This window comes from Taudactylus pleione, unplaced genomic scaffold (genome assembly GCF_031769625.1).
Source record: "Taudactylus pleione unplaced genomic scaffold, aTauple2 ptg000189l, whole genome shotgun sequence".
Classification (NCBI taxonomy): Eukaryota; Metazoa; Chordata; class Amphibia; order Anura; family Myobatrachidae; genus Taudactylus; species Taudactylus pleione.
In genome coordinates this window covers 6932186-6956416 of record NW_028284591.1, presented here as the reverse complement: position 1 = coordinate 6956416, position 24231 = coordinate 6932186, and the positions used below count along the sequence as shown (strand labels likewise).

General features: G+C 45.8%; 1 protein-coding gene across 1 annotated transcript; it reads right to left on the bottom strand.

Annotated features, from left to right (window-relative positions):
- Positions 1-2881: 2881 nt before the first annotated feature.
- ACAA2 (acetyl-CoA acyltransferase 2) lies at positions 2882-24231 on the bottom strand. The gene is made up of 10 exons (XM_088476484.1): positions 24083-24231; positions 16551-16717; positions 15169-15297; positions 14333-14449; positions 13703-13850; positions 13159-13334; positions 12799-12928; positions 7521-7591; positions 5899-6053; positions 2882-3962 (listed from the first exon to the last, which is right to left on the bottom strand). Exons 1-10 carry the CDS (start codon positions 24096-24098, stop codon positions 3878-3880), a joined length of 1194 nt encoding a protein of 397 aa, XP_088332610.1. The 5' UTR covers positions 24099-24231; the 3' UTR covers positions 2882-3877.

Below are 24231 nucleotides of genomic sequence, written 5' to 3'. Positions count from 1 at the left end.
AATTCTGAAGTGTTTCGGGCAATATTATATGCTCATATTCAGTCAAATGCTTCAGAACTCATTGGACGGCGCTTCACAGTGCAGATGGACAATGACCCGAAGCATACTGCAAAAGCAACCAAAGAGTTTTTTAAGGCTAAAAAGTGGAATGTTATGCAATGGCCAAGTCATTCCCCTGACCTGAATCCGACTGAGCATGCATTTCACTTGATGAAGACAAAACTGAAGGGAAAATGCCCCAAGAACAAGCAGGAACTGAAGACATTTGCAGTAGAGGCCTGGCAGAGCATCACCAGGGATGAAACCCAGCGTCTGGTGATGTCTATGCGTTCCAGACTTCAGGCTGTAATTGCCTGCAAAGGATTTGCAACAAAGTATTAAAAAGTGAAAGTTAGATTTAGGATTGTTTTATTTGTCCCATTACTTTTGGCCCCTTAAAAAGTGGGAGGCACATATAGAAACCGTTGTAATTCCTACACTGTTCACCTGATTTGGATGTAATTACCCTCAAATTAAATCTGAAAGTCTGCAGTTAAATCACATCTTGTTTGTTTCATTTCAAAGCCATTGTGGTGGTGAATAGAGGCCAAAATATGAAAATTCTGTCAATGTCCCAATATTTATGCACCTGACTGTATTAATAAAAAAATGCTCACGGTTAAACACACTTTAAAAGTAGAACAAAAATATTTTGAGATGTTGTAGAAGAGGATGAACAGCTTTGCTCACCGAGGAGTCCTTCAGAAATGATGCTCTAAAAACGTGAGACAGACTTTCAGAACAATATAACAGCATTTACTCACTGGCTTGTGTGAACAAAAAAAAACCCCACTATAAAAGCCTTTAGCCATTATGGTAACTGTGATACATAAAGCAGGTATAGATTCAGGGGCAATGTAGAACAAACACCTGTTGGTGGAGTGTACAGTATCTTGCGTGTTCCCACCCTGGCCATGCTCTGGGACACGTGTATGTATCCCAAGTGGCAATAGGCCCCCCACATTGGCTATCCCCTTCATGCAGGGAGCAGCGGAGCGAGTCTCGGTAGTCACCGATGGCCAGTTTGCACGGCATTCTGGGATATCAGCAATCACACAACGCTGTATTACAACCTGCAGGAGAAAAGAAAAAATATTTCCTGCCGGCAGATGGAGAGATCAGCTGCAGTAGGGGGGACTGATGGGTGGGGGGGGGGGGGGGGGGTGGTTGCGCACCACAAAAACACTTGGTGTCTGTGTGTGGGGGGGGGGGGGGGGATAATACTGTTGGGATATTTTGCAACTGTGGGGGCTATTTACACTGGGAGTGGGTGGTAATTTTACAATGGGGCGTAAGGACACAGGAGGCATGGGAAGCAAAACACCCCCTAGGTATATGTATGTATATATATATATAAAAATGTATTATTATTTTTTTTTTTAAATAAAATATTTGAACATTTTAAAAAATCTATTCCAAACTTAACTTGTCAGTTAAGTGTTTAAGCAGTTTGTGGATTTCCACACAGTCCTAATGCGACTCAGCTGCGCCAAGCATCTTTTTTTTTGCACTACAAATATACGACTTAGGGGCATATTCAATTAGGAGTGAAAACTCTGTTGCCGGACGTTTCGCCGTTATCGTTATAGGGATAAAGTATCGCGTTCGTCCCCGCGTATCCCAGTATTCAATTCCAAATCGCCAAAAACGGGAGCCGGCGAAACTGAAATAGGCAAAAAGTGTTGTCATTTTTTGGGAAATCAGCCTGACACCACCCCAAAAGAAGCTCTGACATGGGGATTCACTATGCTCAAGGTATTTGGGGTGTTTAAAGGGTCTCAATAGGTGCCGTTTAGCGTCTCTGCTTAAGGGGTGAAGAATAGCATTTAGCAAGTTGTTTTTTTTTTAAGTGAGTAGTCCTACCAAATTTGGGGTACATGAAAATGGGTGCAAGCATATTTTAAAGTGGCTAATGTGTACTTTTAAAAATCGAGAAGCATCCACCTGCAATAAAAAAAATAAAATAAAAAAAAACACCTGGGGCATACTTGGAGACCCCCCCCCGCTCACTACCACCGGGGTCTTTTTCACTAGTTTACAAGTTTTTCCCACAACTTTTTTTTTTTTCACCCCCAAAATGAAAATACCTTTTTTGGGGTGTCCTGTGGTAATTTTAAAACTTTGACACAGAATACCTTTGGGGGACTGTCCAAGGGGTGCAGGGTGGTTTTTAGAAGTTTGTACTCCAAAACCCCAATTCTGCACTTTTTTTCAACACCTATTCATAGGTGATACTTTATCGCTAGGATCAAACCACTGACTTTCAGCACCGGCAAAAAGTCGGAAGAATTGAAGACGGGGATAAGTCCAGATTGGCGAAGATGACGTCATCGGCGAATAAGTATCGCCGATAACGGGTTTTTGCCGGCAATTGAATATGGCCCTTAGTCACATAATTATAACACACTGACGTGACAAATCCTGCCCAGCTAGTGTGCACTGACCACTGGGGCTTGCAACATTTGTACAAGTGTGTGCGTCTGAATCTGTGCAAAAAGGGCTCCAAAGCGAGCGGTCGCGGCTTTTCCCCACGCCAAATTAGGTGGTGCTTCATCTACGACTTTGTACGTGTGTGAAAGCAATTCCTGTGCAGTCGCAGCCCAGCGTCTCTGGTGCACGGTGACTGGATTTCCACCGCGTCTGCGAAGAAACTTAATACAATACGCTATATTTTGCACAGCATATCTGTCACGCGGGGAATCTCACGCCATCTGGTGTACGGACACCCAGAAAGAGCTGTACATACATACACACTAGGGGCACAAGTTACATATCCTGATGCCACGCAGCAGAACACACCAATAAATGTTTTGAATGCATAATAAAATTGATCATGAGAAACTAACGTTTTGAATTGACATTTTATTTAGCAGTCTTTATAAAGGCACTTGTACAGTGAGCTAGCCCTTTAATTCCTGGCATTAGTAGAGCTTTACATTCATTGTGACACGAATGAGTTCACATTGAATTTTGAACACAACGGAGAAAGAAAGTTGTGTAGTTGGATTGTCTGTTCTTGGCCAGTGTAGTATAAGTGACAACAACTAAAATTATAGTATAGTAACTTACTGGTTCACACGTTGGGTGGTGATAATATATAACTAGGTGTTTACATTAGGCAGCCAGTCCCACAACCTTTAATAGCCTTCATGCAAACGAGCCACCAACACACTGGGGTCGGCCATTTTACGACAAAACCAATATTCATTAACATGTAGCCTACGAAATCATTAGGTGCTTGTGAGATCATTGGGGCACGAGGCACCGGATGTTCATAGTGAAATAACTGATTATCTGAGTTCCTCGTTGTGTTTGGGATTTGTTTCAACAAATGTCTTTACACTACAGATGGACAGTTTTAGCTAAGACACGTTTGCGGTGCATAAAAACATGGATATAATTAGTACACTGTACGGAAGGAACGCAAGATCAAAAATAATACTTATTTGGATTAAATTTGAACAACAAAGACTGGAAGATCTATGATGCGCTCAAGGAACAGCGCAAATAAAAGCTACCGGTAATGCCCATTGCTCTTATTGGACAATGCCATTAACAAGCTTATAACAGGCACAATGAGAAGATCTATTGTTGTAAAAATATAAATGGATTATAGCATTTCTCCAACAGAGGATGGGGTTGTCTGGTCTCATGTATTGCGTCACAGAAAGTGACGCGGCCTCTTTACATCTTCCTTAGCACTAGACTGTATCCGCCATTTGGTTTGACACACAGTCATACACAATATGCTACTACTTTATAACCGGTTGGTCATGTTTCCCAAAAAAAAATAAAAAAATCACACTGTCCATTGATTCCTGTGCTGTAGACGGAGATTTTAGACGACATTCTCCAGGATAATGGCGATCCCTTGTCCTCCACCAATGCAGGCCGATCCCACTGCGTATTTACCACCCCGACGCCTGAAGACAGGAAGGTTTAGATTAACATTTTTAATTATCATTTTTTTTCTAATTGTATTAATAGTTTCAAATAAATATTACTGTCAAAATTTGTTAGAACACATGACATACAGTAATAGATGTTTGCAATGTTCAAACCATATATTATACGATTATTTACATATCCTGATTAGGGGCGGGCTGCATGACACATCGCATTTGGGATCCCGCTGCTGTTTGCATTCATTACGCCGGTATGCATGAAACAATGCCCAAAGGACCACTCTCTCGGTAACAGTGGTCCTTTGCAAATGAGAGACTTCCAGCTCTATGACCCAGAAGCCCCTCTGGCATCCTTTTACACATGTGCAGAAAGACGCACGTACCGCGGGGGTGGTGATGCAATTGGATCCCTCTCACAGCACTCTACCCATAGAAGTCTGAAAGTGGCGTTACTCACCGCAACCAAACCCCGAAGTGCATCGCATTCCGAGGCTTGGTGCATATGGAGAAATGCGGTCAAACAATCATTTTTCGGGTTTTGACCACATTTCTCCCTTTGCTGCAACCCGCCCTCGATCAGCAAGGTGCTTGTAATTTCTTGCACGTTTCGACTATCATGTACAGACTTCATCAGGCAGCTGTACATGGCTTAATGCTGGGAGTGCCCATATATTCTGTAAGTATTCATTAGTCTTTAATATTTCATCAGTAAATATTCTAAGGCTCAGCAGTTTGAGCAGCGCATGTTACATGGTTTTGCTCAGCTCATGCACAAATACAGTATACAGTGACGTGTATTCTCCTATATGGTCGCACATGCACTTTGGACATATCCATCTTGTGACTGGAGAGGTGGTCCGGAGGGGTGAGGGACCTGGAGGAAGGGGCGTTCACGCATAGGCCAAGTTCAGTAAGGGTTAAACACTGCTCATGCAGGCGTGTTTATTACCCGGCTGCAGGGCAGGTGCAAGCACAGACTAATGATGATAACTTGTAGTAACCTAGGCGCATAGGCTGCGGAGGTGTACGCATCTTGGCAGGTAAAATAGCGCACTACGGTACCTATGCAGAGTACTATATGTGCGGAAATAGCTTTTTTGAGCAATTTTTTTTAGCTGAACATTTTTCTAGCAACGGTGTAGCAGCCCCTCGTTAAAATATGTACTTCGGACTAACCCTCAGATGTCAATAATTAACTTGTTTTAAATAGTGTTACCTTCATTTTCTCATCTAAAAGCACTTAGTGAATATTGGTCAGATATTAAAGAACATTTTTGAAAACTGTTACAACGACTATTGTAAAGGTCCTGAAGCTGCAAGGAAAAGTCCACCTCTGAATTAGCGCAGAGGGTAAACAACTGTAATTGAATCACCAGACGCGTGTAATAAGCAGCAGGGTTAATTGGATTCCCCCCTCAGTATACATCATGTACTTTCTATGACAGCAGCAATTATTCCGTAGTATGTGACCAATTGTTAAGTGATTTTAAATATCATAAAAGTAACAACTTCTATAGCAATTCATTAACTATTTAGTGATTTCTCATGTACCAATGTATGTTTTAATGTACTTTAAACACACAAAAAAAATGCATAAGTATATTGTACACATACTGTACATCTTATAAATGCTTACGTGGAAGTATGGACAGAGATTTCACTAAATGGACAAATTGTAAACAATTTGGATGTCGGGATTTGATAGGTGAAACGCGTTGGTCTTTACCAGCACTAAGGCCTTTGCTGACCAAACCCCAGCTTCTGTTTTATAACCCGTAACCCAGTAAACTCCACATGGAAAGCCAGCGGATGGGCTGACGCACTTGAGATTAACTAGCACTTGAGGTAAAGATCAAAAACCAACACAACATTATACAATAACACCATCACTAGACGCCATTTATACAAATACACTGTGACTATGCAAATTGCTGGTTAAGCCAGTGAAACGCACCTCAGTTCGTGGGTGAGGTGAGCAATGATTCGTGAACCTGACGCAGCCAGCGGATGCCCCAGGGCGATAGCTCCTCCATTAACATTGGTCTTCTCACGGTCTAGGCCTAAAACTTTCTCCACTGACAAGTACTGGGCAGCAAATGCCTCATTCACCTATTGATGGAAATAACAGATTTATTACAGTGTAATTATTACATACCAATTAATTCTTCAATATTTTAAAGTGTGACCATAACTTAGACATTCTAAAGGCGGCCATTTTGGCTGGGCTAATAGGAAAAAAATAAATAAACTCAACAGAAACTAGTGACCTCACCGAGGCATGAGGCACAGAGAGATATCATACGTTCCTAGTATATTCTCAGGCTGCTGGCTCGCTAATAAAGATACATTCACATATCCTCAAATTGCGCCAAAGAAACCTGTGAGGAAAAAGTAGCAAAACTGAGGAAAAAGTGCGCAATGCTGCGCCAGGCGTTTCGCACCATATGGTGCAATAAGGACACATCTGTATTTCTTCGGGCCACTAAATGAATTGTACACCACAAATGGCCATACACATTTTCACTGAACAGAAATAAACATATTTGCACATTACCCATATTCCTGCACATTTAGATCCAATGTAAAACTGAATCTATAAGCCATGCCATCAGTGTTGTCCAAGCACTACCTAGCCTGTAAACAATTGATATGTTGTAATGGAGAAAATCATTGGAACTTAAGTTTTCTTCTTACCACAACAACAGCTTTCAGAGATCAGAAATTCAGCAGTTGCTCAATGCATGCTGCCAAGTGCAGGCATAGATCTGTAACAGTCCATCCCACATTCTAAGTCATTGATCCGACTGCACAGACAGCTTATGGCAGCAGGTTACGTTACATGAATGGACAGATCCAGGTATTTACATTAATCTGCTTACAGCACTCGCCATCCGCAAATACAGTATACTGCATAGATGGAACCCTAGAGGAAGCGATTCCATCGAAGTTTAGTTCCTCTCGTCCATCAGCCTGATATGCGATAAACGGGATAGAGGCTTAAGCAATGGAACGTCCTCCCACCATCATGACTTTTTTTTTTCTTAATTAGGGTGCATCCGTTTTGTTAGAAATATTAGATTTTTTTTGTGTGTCAACTAGATGTTTTATAGGGAAAAAACACAAATCAAAAATATCAAGATTATGATGGTGTGAGTTTTTCAGCAGTGCAGGTACATTTACTTAAAACAATTAATGAGCGAGGTCTTTCACGTAGTAGGATCCCCAGATGTTTGTACGGAGACCCAGGACTGCTTGAGTCCCCCCTTTAGCCACCATTAAAGGATTCAGTGTAAACAGAACATTCACATGGATGTGAGGGAGCCAGCGGGCAGGCGAGATACACACTGCACTGTCCCGGGACTGCCCTCTGCTGGTGGATGTCATAGGACGTCTCGGCATTAAGAGAAGAGGATGGACACTGTTTTCTGTAGGAGTCAACAGCCACTAATCCACGGTTTGTTGAGAGCAGGCGGCCGGAAAATGGTTACAGAATTTTTTTTCCCCCTCATATCTGTATCGTGGCTGGTTATGAATTAGAGCACTTTGGGCAAGACCAGTAACCACGTCATCAGTTACCTCCACCAGATCCATGTCCTTGATGGTCAGTCCGGCTTTCTTAAGTGCTTCAGTAATGGCAGGAACGGGACCTAAAAAGCCAAATGGCAAAGAGAAAAAGGTAACAGGTCCATGACGTATCTCCCAGCCAGACAGTCACAGTAAAATAACCTGCTATATAATAAGGTCTTGAGGCAGATGTACTAAGCTCTGGTAAGTGATAAGCTACCAACAACTCAGCTCCTGCCATTTTTCAAACACAGCCTGTTACGTGACAGTTAGGAGCTGGTTGGTTGGTTGTTTATCACTTTCCAGAGCTTAGTACATCTGCCCCCTTATCTCCCCACTCGCGCACAGACAGCTGAAGCGCCCCCCCCATACGATGACAGCGCGCATGGAACCCTCAGTTCAAAACGCATGAAATGTTGTCATTTATGAAATAAACTGATTTGCTGACACTTCCATAGAAATGAATGGGGAAGCTCCGATTGGCTGAGAGTATGTGAACGGTTGCTATGGAAGTGTCCGTTATCAGCCAATCAGCTCTTCCCCATTCATTACTATGGCAGTGTCCGCTAATGACTTGTCATTTCACGGTGGCTGTGCCAGCAGCCTGTCTGTTGGGTTCCGTTCGGTTATTTTACCAAGACCCGTGGATGCCGACTTAAGGATTTAGAAGGTATTAATTTGGGGAAGAGTGATGTGTGGCGGCTGTTCCGTAATAAAGTATTACAACATTCGGTGTCAGTATCCAGTGATCATTTTATTATTTTCTTTACAGGCGGACTACAGGTGCCAGCGGGCACTTAATGTCCGGGCTTGCCATCATGCTGGGGCAGGATCGCTGGGAATTGTAGGCTGCCTGTAAAGAACAATATTATTAACTCTTAATTACCCATTAACCCCACATCCAGTCACCAGGAACACAGGGAAAAACCCTGGGCTTTCAGCCCTCGGGAGGGTAGACCCCATTTTATATTTGGGGTCCCTACTTTCTGATAGATTCAAGCCCTAGGCTGACCATTTTGGGGCTGGTTGTCCATGCTGCGTGTCACCCTACTATAGTGTCAGCCACCCTGGCTGGTTCTGCCAAGTGCTGGTTATTGAAAAAAAAAAAAACGAAAAAACACACATGCCGGTTTTCCCCCTATTTTCCAATGCCAGCCCAGGCCCAGAGGTCTGGGGCTGGTTACTGATTTGAGGACACACTTTTTTTTTTTTTTTTAAATAAGCTAATAAAGCCTGCATACACCATAGCAGGGTAAAATTGGATTTAAAAATAAAAAAAAAATAAATACATTTTAATACACGTTTAAAAATTTTAAACGTTTACTTAAAAAAAAATTGTAAATAAAAAATCCTATCTAAATCCAAAAAAAATCTGATTTAAATCAAAATTATTCAGTTTTTGATTTAATTTTTTTTTAAATCCAATTTTATGCAACCCTGCACCATAGTGATCTGTGCAGTACTTTATCTGTGCAGATACGCAGTTAATAAAACGCATTACCTCAGGTGGTCCCCAACTGCACTAGAAAACCCCTTACATGTTATGTTACATAAAAGAGCAACTTCTAAAAAAAGAGAGACACTACTGCAATCAAATCACACTGTATATGGGGTACTGATCAGTCACGTAAAAGCTATGTGATCCTGCTCTCAGACAACACTTATGCTGGCCATACACTAGTACAACCAGCATAAGATGCTATTCACCATACGATTTCCCCTGAACTCCCCGGCAGCTCCCTGGCAGTCCCGGAAGCACGATTTGGGCTTTTTTGACACACGATGTACATACGATCTCACGTACGATCATTCGCCCCTGTACGACGGGTCGTGATACAATAGATCGTGTGCCTCACTAAAACATGCGATCTTATAAATGACTATAAATCAAATGACGCCGCTCGGACGCACGATGCATCGCATGCACATATACATGGCATGATCTGCATACGATTACGACGGGTAATATGGGCCGCACGTCTGATCATAAGATACGATACAAGAGCAGCGGGAGCACGCATCGGATTGTATTCCTAACCAAATACTACACGATTTCCACACAATTCATCGTAAGAGGCGTCTAAAATCATGCAATCGGCAAGAAATTAAGGGGGAGATGTGTCAAGTCTTCTAAAGACCAATCATCATTTTATAGAATGTATAAGAGTGCAAGCAAGAAACTAACTGGTTGCTAAGGGCAACTTCTTCAGTTTTTACGAGATTTGATGCATCTCCCTCTAAATGACATGAAAACCAAACGAATTAATAAAACCACTGGGATCTAGAGAGGTAGATGTACTAAGATTTGTAGAGAGAAAGTACCAACCAATCAACTCTTGTCAGGCTACAGGCTGTGTTTGAAAAATGGCAGGAGCTGATTGGTTGGCACTTTCTCTCTCCCCACTTTACTTCTCTCCAAGTTTTTGTACATCTACCCCATAATGAGGAGACAATAGAATATTTACCAGCATGACTCAGAAAATAAAGGACTGAACAGTATATACATCCTGTATCTATGAATACATCCTAGTGACGCGGACATGTGATTTACTACGCAATGAAAAGCACATCTATTCTGCATTCCTAATGAATGTGAGGATTTTAATTTGCAAAAAAACAAAACAAAAAAACCCACACACAGAAATTCCTTACTGACCTACTGCATGTAGGGTTTATATAGTTTACAGTGCCTTGCAAAAGTATTCACCCCCTTGGCTTTTTCCCTTTTGTTACATTACAACCTGTCATTTTTTTTTTATCTGAATTTTAGGTGATGGATCTGCACAAAAAAGTCACATAATTAGTGACATGAAGTCCACCTGTGAAATCTCAGTGTCACATGATCTGTCAGTATATACACACCTTTTCTGAAAGGCCCCAGAGGCAGCAACACCACTAAGCAAGATGCATCACACCATGAAGACCAAGGAGCTCTCCAAACAAGTCAGGGACAAAGTTGTTGAGAAATACAATTCTGGGTTGGGTTCTAAAAAAATATCCAAATCTTTGATGATCCCCCGAAGCACCATCAAATCCATCATCATCAAATGGTCAAATGGAAAGAACATGGTACCACAATAAACCTGCCAAGAGAGGGCCGCCCACCAAAACTCACAGACCGGGCAAGGAGGGCATTAATCAGAGAGGCAGCACAGAGACCAAAGGTAACCCTGAAGGAGCTGCAGAGTTCCACAGCAGAGACTGGTGTATCTGTGCATGTGACCACAATAAGCCGTACACTCCATAGAGCTGGGCTTTATGGAAGAGTGGCCAGAAAAAAGCCATTACTTAGTGATAAAAATAAGAAGACACGATTAGAGTTTGCCAAAAGGCATGTGGGCGACTCCCCAAATGTATGGAGGAAGGTGCTCTGGTCAGATGAGACTAAAATTGAACTTTTCGGCCACCAAGGAACACGCTAAATGTCTGGCACAAACCCAACACATCTCATCACCCCAAGAACACCATCGTTTTTCAGCAGTAGGGACTGGGAAACTGATTTGAGTCAAGGGAAAGATGGATGGTGCTAAATACAGGGATATTCTTGGGCAAAACCTGTTTTAGTCTGCCTGTGATTTGAGACTGGGACGGAGGTTCACCTTCCAGCAGGACAATGACCCGAAGCATACCGCTAAAGCAACACTCAAGTGGTTTAAGGGGAAACATGTAAATGTGTTGGAATGGCCTAGCCAAAGCCCGGATCTCAATCCAATTGAGAATCTGTGGTCAGACATGAAGATTGCTGTTCACGAGCAGAAACCATCCAACATGAAGGAGCTGGAGCAGTTTTGCCTTGAGGAATGGGCAAAAATCCCAGGGGCAAGATGTGGCAAGCTCATAGAGACTTATCCAAAATGACTTGCAGCTGTAATTGCCGCAAAAGGTGGCTCGACAAAGTACTAACCTGCCTCAAAACTAGCCTGAGCGGCTTGGGGTGATAATGCTTTGGCCCTGGAAACCTGGTAATATGGTCTCCTGGCTGTGGCATTATACCACGGTAGTTTTGGGTCCGGTGCTGGTTTTAAATATAGGGGGACCCCTACACAATTTTTTCCCCCTATATTTAAAGGTATACAATCGGGAAGCCGGCTGCCTTAATACCAGCAGCTGGCTTCCCGACTGTCATATCCCAGCGAGGGTGAAATGCCGGGCGTCTATATCTAGACGCCTGTCATTTCCCCGAAGCCGGGAGACAGGCGCCCGGCATCCTGATTGAAGGGATGCCGGGCGCCGCGATTGGACAACCAATCGCAGGGGGGGGGGGGTAGGTTTAGGGCACCCGGGGGGGACTTAGGTTTATGCACCCCTAGGGAGGGCTAGGGGGGTTAGGTTAGTAGATACTTATCTTAGGACGATCGGGATTTTCAGCGCTGTTGGGCTTCCGCTGCCGGGCTCTGCTGGTTTGTCGGCCTGCCGCTGCTGGAATTCGAACTCCCGACCATGCGGCAGCCGGGATATCATACCGATTCCATATTTAAAACCAGGACTGGACCTGCAGCCTGGTGCTGGTACCTAAACCCTACTCGTTTTGTTCCACGTAATTTAGGTACCAGGCCAGGCTGACAAGTCCGGGGCTGGATAGGCTGTTGGGGGGAGACCCCACGTCTTTTTTTTTTTTTTTTTTTTAAAGAATTTAACCTGTTTTTTTTTTTTACAGGACTAGCACAAAAGCAGCCTGCACATATCTCACGGATATGTGCAGGCTCCTAGCTCGGGAGAGATTTGCAGAGAGAAAACACTGCAATCTCGGGCGAGTAATCTCCTGCAAAACGAGATACTCGGGAGAGATATTTCGTTCTGCTTCACCATCGACCAACTCAATTTGCCTCAAATCGCCTGTTGGTAAATTTGAGAGATAAAAAGTGATTAAATCACCCGAGTTTTGGGGAGTTCCAGCGAGATTAATCTCTTTGAAAAGCGGGACCATCTCGAATCTTAGTAAATTTACCCCTTGGTCTCATGCCCATGGCACTTTCTGTGTTATATTCCCAGCTGGCTTCAACACTCTGGCACAACACGGTCTCATTACAGTCTTGTGCCAGAAGGTCCTGGAGAAATGACAGGCAGCAATCTAATGCATGTTGGTTGAGCCCCCATTATGAAACCTCTACTATATGTAGTTAACAGGTGATATTTAATATAGAATATTGTACTAGCAACACTAAGAAATAAAAAGCTCATGTTCCAACACTTAGAATGATGACTGTAATAATAATAATAATACTACAACCTATAATACAACGCGTGACCCCAAAATGTATAAACTCCCGAGAACATTACTTCTCCTTACCAATGCCCATGATCTTGGGGTCACATCCAGACGCGTGGTACGCCACGATCCTAGCCAGCGGGGTGAGCTTGTGTTTGGTGGTGGCTTCCTCGCTGGCAACAATTACGACGCCGGCTCCATCACAGATCCCCTGCGGCATAGAATCTGTGTTACTGGATGTAATAAGGACAGAAATACGGCAATAGAGTGGGGTAAATAAATGAGGTATACAAAGTATATGGAAAGTAGGTGGTTGAGCTGTTCCCAACATGGAAGTCTGAGAAAAGGCCTCAGCGAGGGCAACGGAGGACAAAGAAGCCTACCCCAAGACCGCCATATCTATGCATTGGTTTAGTAACACAACTATAGCGCCTCTCTCACCGATGCGTTTCCGGCAGTCACCACGCCGTCCTTCTTGAACACAGGGGGGAGTTTTGCCATCTGCTCCAAGGTGGTCTGCGGTCTGGGGTGCTCGTCTTGCTCCATTTTAATAGGACCTTTCTTCGACTTTAATTCAATAGGAGCCATCTCAGCGGCGAAGTATCCGGCGTCCTGGGCTGGAGAAGGGATGAGATTCAGATCATGTATATTGTAGCTAGTTATGAAATTCACCTTCTCAATGTGAACACACGTATAACCGGCAATAGGTGGCGGGTTCTAACCAGTGGCGAATCCAGGGGGAGGAGGGGGGGGGAGGGGTTCAGTGTGATCACCAGCGCTAGCCGCTGTATAGCAGCTCAGCCGTAGGGACACATCTCGCAGGGAGTGGGAGAGAGAGGAGGCTGCTGCTTTGCACACACCCCATGTGCTATTGGTTTACAGCGCCTCCCCAACAGGGCTTCTCACCAAGAGGATTTACGATAATGGGCAACATATATACTTTACATGTCAGGGATCCTTCAAAATCCATCCATCAGTAACTCACCGGCTTTCCACCTCTGCTGCGTCTGGAAGGAATAGTTGTCAACATCCTGCCTGGTGATGCCGTATTTTTCGGCGAGGTTCTCGGCTGTGATGGCCATGGGAGTCTTTATGTGGGAGTCGGTGAGACCAGCCCACAAAGTGTCTTCCATCTGGGGGTATGGAGAGTGGAAGACTGAGCTATATAGCAAGCGGCAAGCACGGCCATACGGTGATGGCATTTACAGGACGCAGACACCACATATAATACACAGACATCAGGAAAAAGTATTCGTGCTGGCCGTAATTAGAGCAATAGGCTCATTAGATATAGGCTACTCCAGCACAGAAGGGTCTTGTATATGGTGATAAAAATAAGAACACACATCGTGCATACCGAAACAAATTATCTACTGACATAGCAAGAAAAACATAGCAACCATCTCCTGCTCGAGGGGCACAAACAAAATATATATATATATATATATATATATACACACACACACACATATATATACACACACACACACAAGATATACCGAATTTAGAGCAACCCATTAGATCCAAGGTTGACCCTAAAAAGAGCAAGGTCATCACAGAATGGTCACATGACCAGCTCACTGTCACATGTTCAGAATTTGGACAATAATATCACCTTGATGTCTGTTCCCAGCTTGGTACCGAATCGGATATTCCGAACAGCGTATGGAGCTTGGCTCATGCTCTCAGACCCCCCGCAGAGCACAATCTCCGACTCCCTTAGGGCAATTTCCTGGGGTAAGAAAGGTGAAATCAATATTTGCCGGACTGAAATGAGAATAATCTGCAATACACTGTACAAACAGCAGAGGTGATCTACCAGCCCTATATCAGTATGATCAACTATTATCTAATAACAAATAAAGACCAAGGGACCCATTCTGCGTCAGGCACAATGTCGGACGCAGCGTAGCGATGCTTTTCTTCTGTGCGTGCGTCTATGTTACACTGCGCATGTGCAGAGTGCGCACAGAATCGGGGTTACGATTGAGGCTCACGGGAGTCATGAGTTGAAAACTTATTGGGCGTCCCTGGGCGGTGACAGGGGAGGTGGTTTAGCGCAGGCACGGAGATGCACCGTCTTATGTGGCGAGTGGCTGATAGTGCCTGCATACAGAGATGTACAGCCACTCACATAGGATGACGTTCTCAGATGGAGAAGGTACAATAGGGCTGGTGCAAGTTTCGAAGGGGATACCGGTTGGTGGTCTAAGGACGCACCAATCGGAATTACTGCTTGTCCGGACGCTGTCTCAGTCCTCGGACGCAGGGATGTACACAAGTACTTTGTAGCAGCATTGTATAAAGTCACCGATGGGCTATAACTGTAAAGTAACATCCAACACGGATTTTCGGTTGTGTTAGATTCAAATCAGCAAAAGAATGTTTGGCGGTTACGTAACTACTGGCGACGGATTTATCTGAATAATGAGCACGTTTGTTTTCCCGTACCTGACACCCACTGACAATGGACTGGAAGCCGGAGCCGCAGAGCCTGTTGACGGTTAGAGCTGGTACAGGTACGGGTATCCCTGCACGGAGAGCAACATGTCTGGCCAGGTAGATCGCATCGGTGGCCGTCTGCAACGTCAAATAACATTATTCATATTAAATCAGGTCTTCCTGTAACGATGGCATGAGGTACAAGCAAAAACCTAGTGAGATCTTACCTTAAATTCTAGATATCTTTAATAAGAGTCCATGAAACGCACTCATTGTAAATCTGAGCCCAGTGATGCTAGTAACCCTCCTCTGCCTCCGCAATTATCTCAATACCATGGACAGCATGGAGGAATGCCATTATCAGCATGTTACTGATATAAATTGGGAAGCTAGGCTTTATAATAAAATAGGACCAACAAAAAGACTAAACTAAAGAGTCATTCTATCTAAACCACATCTCTATAGAAACTATAACCCCCTCTCTATTCCCCTAGTCTTGCAGGGCTTCAGTCGGAAACCCTGCTGGGGAAATACGGTCTCCAATGCTGCGGGGCTTCTCCTCTGGAGGACACCTGCAGAAAGACCATTATATTTTTGCAACAATCAAGACGCTGTCAGTCATTATGTAGACACCATAATATCGACGTACAGACAAAATGTCAACATTGTATACAAGGAAAAAAAAAATGTTGACTGTTACTTAAGGTTGATACCCAATTTTAAGCCTAAACCTAACCCCAACATTTCTATTGCCGACATTAACCATGTAGACATTAGGACATTCAACATTATGTGCTGACCTACTTACTGTTAATACTGTAATTGGTGACAACCTGACTACGTTCCATGTGTGATCTGGCAGTGACAGCTAAGATGAATTAGAGCAGAGCCTGCTTTGAGGATGGCATACTGGTTAGCATAGGGTTACAATAATCACTATGGGAAATGATGAGTGCATGTATATAGGTGTTAGCAATGGTAGCGAAGGAAAATAAGATGGGGCTTTATGAAGCACAGAACAAAAAATAATGAAAAATAGATCCCAAAAGCAGGTAAGTCAGTGAGGGCATAAGTGTGGTCTGGTGTTGGCCTTACATTTGTCTGTAACGGTCATTCAGACCCGATCAATGAACGACAGGTTGAAAATTTTGCCACTCACGCGAGTGATGACTCTGGACACTTCAGACTAATGACCATATCGGCCAGTGACATCCTACACTAGGAGTACAGCAAAGAATAGAGTCCAGGGGTATTCAGTGGTGTGGACTGGAAGATGGTTTAGGAGAATGGGAGTATTTCAGCATCATCAGGATTGAGATGGTGCGAATAAGCATAGCTAGAACACAAGAGGTGCCGACTGGGTGCATTATACACCGCGACTAGCATCATACCTGGGCAACGTTGCCGAAAACCACACTATCCACGGCATCAGGAGACACGTTCCCAGAAGCCAGGGCGGCTTTTGCTGCAATCTCACCCAGGTCTGTGGCAGTGTGATCCTTCAGCACCCCCCCATAGGTGCCAAATGGGGTTCTTTTGGCAGCAACAACGAAAATACCTGTAAAAAGCGAAAATTTTAGATGAATGTACATGGCTACTGCGTAACCACAGGGTTATTCAACTTTACACAGGTCACAGTGTCGACAATTTTGAAGAAGTAGGTGGTGATAGAAAAACCTGTATCAGAAATCCAGGATGCTCACAGCAGCACATTGTATTTCAGGAGAGTGTGAAAGGCTGTAACCCGTGCACACATGTGAATGAGCGAGGACGCGCCAGCGTGCCCCAGGGGCAGTGGGGCGGTTTTTAGAGGTGGTCCTCTTTGAAGTCCAGATTCCAAATGAACGCACATAGACAAAGACTGGAGAGGGTACGCACCAAGTTCCTGAATTTAGGATTTACGGAAAAGAACCACATACTGCCAAAAACAAGAGGGGTAGGGTCCACATTTCGGTCCGGCATAACAGACCTTTCTCCAGACATAAACATCAGACAAAGGTTCTCCACGCGGGGAAATTGCCAGAGGTTTACGTCCATTATACCAGACCGTAACGTCAACTCCATCCTTCTGCTCTTTATGTGAATCTTCAATAACTCTATATCTAAGCACATAGGCCCTCATTCAGAGGCGTTCGCAAGAAGCGACCACTCGTTCTGAATGAGGGCGGCCGCTTCATTTTTGCAGAGTGCGGCCTCCTGGTCGTTAGTTAAGCTGTGGGTTACCACCCACAGCTTAACGACCGACCAGGTTGATGGTCACGATGGTGATCACCATCGGGGCTTACGACGAGACCCTAAGGTTGGGTCTCGGCACTCGTAAGCCCGAGGGGGCTTCCTGCTCTGTTTGAGCAGGAAACTTCCCACTGACATCACTGATGATGTCAGTGCGGCCGCCCACAAAACGGTAGGCGTTCCTTAAGGATGCCTCCGTTTTGATAACCACTCCCCCGGCCCGCCTACCAAACGGGGCGAGTTGTCAATCAACATCGACAGCCGCCCCTTTGGGTAACGAGCTCCGGAGCGACAGAGTTTCTCTGTCGCTCCGGGGCTTGCGCACGCTCAGTGCGGCCGCTGCGCGTGCACAGGACTAACCATCGAGTCGGTTACGAGCGCATCGGCGCTTGCGACCGACTCTGAATGAGGTCCATAATGTGGATGGGGTGATTCTATCTATTCCAGGTGAAGACATTATGGGGCTGATCTAGGTGTGGATGCGGAAGAGGCTGCGTCTGATGGCGGTCGCCCCTTCTGTGACTTTATGCAATGCCGCTACAAAGTCCCTCCCTTGTGTACAGCAGTTTGTGTGCATCCGAACGTGCAAGGGCTAAGGCACCCACTGTCAGTGTTCATACACGCTGTAACACCGATCGGTATTACACTACGTCCAACATCAGCCGTGCGCCCACCTCCGATTCACGCCCTATGTGTTCTGCCAATTGTACGACCCAAACTACTGTATCAGTTAGATTAACAAATAAAATGGATAAAATTTTATATTCATGCCGTGAAATAATTTGCTCATTAAGTTACTATTATTGGGGTGCAGTTGGACACAGCTTTTATTTTCTTTCCCCCATAACTGCAAGACCCATATTGAGATACTATAAGCAAAGTGACTCATTAGGTGCGCAGGACCAGCTATAGGGGAACGTATGATCTCAGAATATGGCTGGAGGAGGGCACCAGTCAGCAGGTGCAGACATTCATTAACTGCCCCACGTTCGCGCTATTACGTCACGGACAGCGCAGACTGCAAAGAAGGCTTCTGACCGTAACATGGTTTTTATCCAAGGAATACAGAACATTTAAGGGGTTTACTCAGTACCATTCATTACCAGCCATCTACACTGTTGGTGGCGGATCGCGTTAAGCCCCATTGAACAGGACAAAGGGAATATTATTACTATTACCAATGCTAGGCCGCATTATTCCCTGTATATACCAATTAGACAGTGAAGGAAACCACTGTCCGAATGCCCTGTGATATAAAGGGTGAGATGTATCAAACTGGCTAAAAACAGGACAGGTGGAGAAGCTTCCCATAGCAACCAATCAGCTTCTTCCCTTTATTTTATAGAAGGTACTTGATAAATGACAGCTAGCAGCTGATTGGTTGCTACGGGTAACTTGTCCTCTGAACAGGCATTCCCTACTCAAGGGCAGGCTGACAGGGCCTTTGTCCAGGGCGATGAAGCCTGGGGGCGCAGCCGAAGTCATATTGCCAGTCCTCTACTAGCCGGGGGGTGCAGCCGCACTTCCGCAGTGACCAGCCATCTGCACATACAGGAAGAAAGCATCTTCCTCTGCCCTTTTCCCTGAACGTCGGGCGTGATTAAGTCACCGCGGCATTTGTGAGGAGCCGCGTCTAAGCGTCCGGCATTCCTCCTCACAGACTGTCTGTGAGACTCAGGGAGAGATGTACTAAGCCTTGGTCAACATGACGGCCGACCGGCCGTTGTACCGACTGATTCAGGTAAGTATACACACTTACCGATGAGCCACTCGACATGTCGCCTTGACGTCACAGCTGGGTGGGCATTTAAATTTGCCTGCCCAGCTGTGACATCAGTCGGCGGACTGCCTGTACACAAAGCCAGATGCACCGCTATGTATCAGCCATCGGCTGTGCCACACACCCGACACATCTGTGAACATACACACCTGTCAACTAGACTAAACGGACGATATATCGCCTAGTGTGTATCCAGCTCTAGTCTTCACCACAGTGAGTCAGTGAGTGGGAGGATGGGACTGGGACAGTCTAGAAGTGAACCTGACCTGGAGGGACTGTCACTCGGGGGGAATGAAAGAGTCCCGAGATACTCGACGGCCGTGACGTGCCTCATGCCTGGCTGGTCTGACTGAAGCTGCATACACACATGATGTTTGAACGATTATCGTTAACGATATCATTTATCGTTCAATCGGTGTAAAAATCGTTCACTTTCTGAGTTAAAACGATGAACGATCATGCGCGTTCAGGTTTGTAGTTCAGTCAGACTGGCCAACTGAATGATTTTCATTAAGGGAATATGCAAAAAATCTTTGTAGTTCCATAAAATCGTTCATTACACTTTAAAAAATCTGACAGAAAATCGTTCATAAAATCGTTGGTAACAAAATCGTTGTGTGTGTGTATGCAGCTTTAGTCACACTCACTCCTGGTTCCAGGTGAGGTATATCGATCTGTAGGGACTCCTATATCATACTATGCCTTTTTTTTCTTTTCAAACTTGTTCTACAGCTTATTCAACAACATGTTTTGTTTTCACATCCTGTAACACACTACATCAGAGGTGCCCAAACTCTGGGTCTCATTCAGACCCACTCGCGAGCGCTGTATGCTCGCTAGCGGGTCGATGGTGCCCAAGTGCGCATGCGCGAGACCCGGCGAGCGACGGGGAAGCAGTCGCTCGGGGTCTAGCACCAAAAGGGGCTTGCTGTCGATGGTGAGTGACAGCACGCCCCCCTTTGGGGGGCGTGCCGGGGCCGTGGCTGTCAGACGGAGGCGTTCCCATGGGAACGCCTACCGTCTGGGTCCAGCCCCACTGACATCACTAGTGATGTCAGTGGGAGTAATTTTGGCTCTGATAGAGCCAAAATCACTCCAGGGCTTGCGGCAACAAGACCCTACCACAGGGTCTCGTCGCAAGCCCGATGGTCTTGACCATCGCAACGTTCTTTTTGGCCGCTCGCATATGCTGTGGGTGGTCACCCACAGCTATGCGTTCGGCCAGGAGGCCGCTCCAAGTTTAGGTAGGAGGGCCCTGATTCTGAGCGAGCGCTCTGGTCAGAGCGTCCGGCTCTGAATCAGGCCCTCTGTGCTCAAAGCACCGTAACAGTCCAGGTTTTAAGGATATCCATGCTTGACCAGAGGTGACTTCATTACTACGTCAATTTGATTTAACCACCTGTGCTCAACCATGGATATCTATAAGACCTGAACTGTTGGGGAGCCTTGAGGACCACGTCTGGGAACCTCATGTTCACCTGTATGTTCTCTTATTTTATATGCACCAAGCTGCCTTTATATGTGTACTTAGTGAATACCCTTATTTGCTTTGAACGAGAGAGACCCGCTATGCTGCTTGTCAGTAGGCCAATGTTTTAATTGTATTTAGACAATGTAATACCTAAGTAACTTATTTAAAGAAAACATATACAGTATACGTGACTGTTAGGGACCTCCCAATAGCTTGACAAAGTAGACTGAAAAAAATATTTTTGAGAATAAGCCCCCTCCCTTACCAGTCAGCAGAACGGCAAGGGTCACGTCTCCAGGAAGCCCATAATTTGGGTGGACACCCCCTTGCGATATCATGATGGTCCAGAGTCCGCATCCTGCACTTTAAATAAAGTGCTGCAGACGGAGGCTGTCAGTATAGATTGTGCACTAAGCTGCACCAACAGCCTATATATTGGTATAAACACACTTTAAGGGGTGGGCAAAGGGAATATTCGCCCTGGGCTCCACATGGTCTAGAACCGGCCCTGTCCCTACTCTTCTACCAATCAATGTACTTCACCCACCCCTCGGACAGCCCCACTCATATGGGGCGAGATCTATCAAACCTTGGAGAAAGATAAAGTGAAGAGAGATAAAGTACCAACCAATCAGCTCCTAGCTGTCACTTTACAGACTGTGGGGTCTATTTACTAAGCCTTGGATGGAGATAAAGCACCAGCTAATCAGCTACTAACTGCCATGTCATAGGCTGTGTTTGAAAAATGACAGGAGCTGGTTGGTTAGTACTTTATTGCGTACAATTTCGCTCCCTCCAAGGCTTAGTAGTTAGACCCCTGTAAAGTTTATGTATCAAGCAGTGAAAAGTGTGGAGAAGTGGACCAGTTGCCCATAGCAACCAATCCGCTCCTACCATTTACTTTATAGACTGTACTTGATAAATGTTACTTGACAGCTGATTGGTTGCTATGGGCAACTACTCCACTTCACGCTGTCACTGCTTGATACATAAACCCCTGTGTGTGGTACTTTATCGCTCTTACCAAGCTTTGATAAATCTCCCCCATGGTTTGCAGCAGGCAGCTATAGCTGGGAGGCAGCGTGCTCACATACATTACATACTGTATGCCGTGTAATCAGTATAAGCTCTGTATGTACAAGGGTCAGTCGGCACTGGAATAACGGTTACAAAGGTCACTAATCCGTTTTGCAGGTATAATTGGTATCTTTGATGCATCTCAATACGGGACTTTCATGTTACATTCTAGCCATTTTGGGGCACTACCAGTCATATGATGCAATCGGTACAGATGGCTTACAAGGTTAAACTTTGCTTGATGCCAACAATCTTATTAGTGATTGTCAAAGTTTCATATAGAGCGGAATAATAATAATAATAATAATAAAAATAATAATATAGATCAGGTTGCCTCATTCATGCACTCAGCATTTAACAGACCCAGCAGTAGGCGTAAGCTGCACGCCGGCCATAACATTTATATTTAATAATACTTTAGCGCTCAAGAGTACACACCAGGGGTGAAGCCGACACCACACACACCAAGGGAGAAGCTGGCACCACACACACACACCAAGGGTGACGCCGACACCACACACACATCAGGTTTGAAGCAGACAGCGCACACACACACACACACACACACCACGGAGGGAGGGGGGGGGGGGGTGAGGCGGTAAGGTGGCACCACACACACACACAAAACGATTAAAAACCCACATTTATAACACATTCTCCTGGGCTGACACCACACACATACCAGAAGTGAAGCTGGCACAACACAGACACACGCCAGGGGTGAAGTCAGCACCACACACATCAGGGATGAAGCAGACACCACACATGCAGACACCACACACAAACACACACACCAGGGGTGAAGCCGACACCACACACAAACACACACACACACACCAGGGGTGAAGCCGACACCACACACACACACCAGAGGTGAAACCAACACCACACATACACACCAGGGGTGAAGCTGGCACTACACACACCAGGAGGTAAAGCTGGCACTACACACAAGAAAGGATTCAAAACACACATATAACACATTCTCCCGGGCTAAGAGGAGGGGCTGGTAAGCTGGCACCACACACAAGAAAGGATTCAAAACACACATATAACACATTCTCCCGGGCTAAGACTACACACTTACCAGGGGTGAAGCTGGCACTACACACGCCAGGGGTGAAGCTGGCACTATACGCACACACACCAGGGGTGAAGCTGGCACTACACACACACCAGGGGTGAAGCCGACACCACACACGTCAGGGATGAAGCCCGCACCACACACACACACCAGGGGTGAAGCCGACACCACACACACACCAGGGGTGAAGCCGACACCACACACACACACCAGGAGTGAAGCCGACACCACACACACACCAGGGGTGAAGCCGACACCACACACACACACACACACACACGGGGTGAAGCCGACACCACACACACACACACACACACACACACACACCAGGGGTGAAGCCGACACCACACACACACACACACACACCAGGGGTGACGTTGTCAACACACACACACACACCAGGGGTGAAGCCGACACCACACACACCAGGGGTGAAATAGTCAACACACACACCAGGGGTAAAGCAGGCACTACACACACCAGGGGGTAAAGCTGGCACTACACACACCAGGGGAGGGGCTGGTAAGCTGGCACCACACACAAGAAAGGATTCAAAACACACATATAACACATTCTCCCGGGCTAACACTACACACCTACCAGGGGTGAAGCTGGCACCACACACACACCAGAGGTGAAGCTGGCACCACACACACTAGGGGTGAAGCTGGCACCACACACACACACACCAGGGGTGAAGCTGGCACCACACACACACCAGGGGTGAAGCTGGCACCACACACACACCAGGGGTGAAGCTGGCACCACACACACACCAGGGGTGAAGCTGGCACCACACACACACCAGGGGTGAAGCTGGCACCACACACACACCAGGGGTGAAGCTGGCACCACACACACACCAGGGGTGAAGCTGGCACCACACACACACCAGGGGTGAAGCTGGCACCACACACACACCAGGGGTGAAGCTGGCACCACACACACACCAGGGGTGAAGCTGGCACCACACACACACACACACACACACACACACACACACACCAGGGATGAAGCAGGCCAAACACACACACCAGGGGTGAAGCAGGCCAAACACGCACACCAGGGGTGAAGCAGGCCAAACACGCACACCAGGGGTGAAGCAGGCCAAACACACACACCAGGGGTGAAGCTGGGAAAGGGGGGGTGGGGGGTTAGTAAGCTGGCACCACTCACACATTATACTCACACGAGAGAGGACGCAAAATACAAACACACACACACTCTCCTGAGCCCTGCATTATACACTGTACATAGAGATTACAGCGGTGTAAATTACCTCTGAGCAAGGCCATGCTGATGTGTCTGCAGCTGTCACAGGATAAGGTCACACTCACTACTACAGGCCCGGCCTGTTCTCCTTCACTGCCTCATTATCATGATCACAGCCAAGGTCCCCCTTCTCCCCACCCCCTCCACTACACTACT

Coding starts and splice junctions, on each gene's coding strand:
- ACAA2 (XM_088476484.1), bottom strand. Junction 15,298..16,550: donor TTTTCGGCAACGTTGCCCAG/GTATGATGCTAG, acceptor TTGACGTTGCAG/ACGGCCACCGATGCGATCTA. Junction 13,851..14,332: donor AGCTGGGAACAGACATCAAG/GTGATATTATTG, acceptor CCATACCCCCAG/ATGGAAGACACTTTGTGGGC.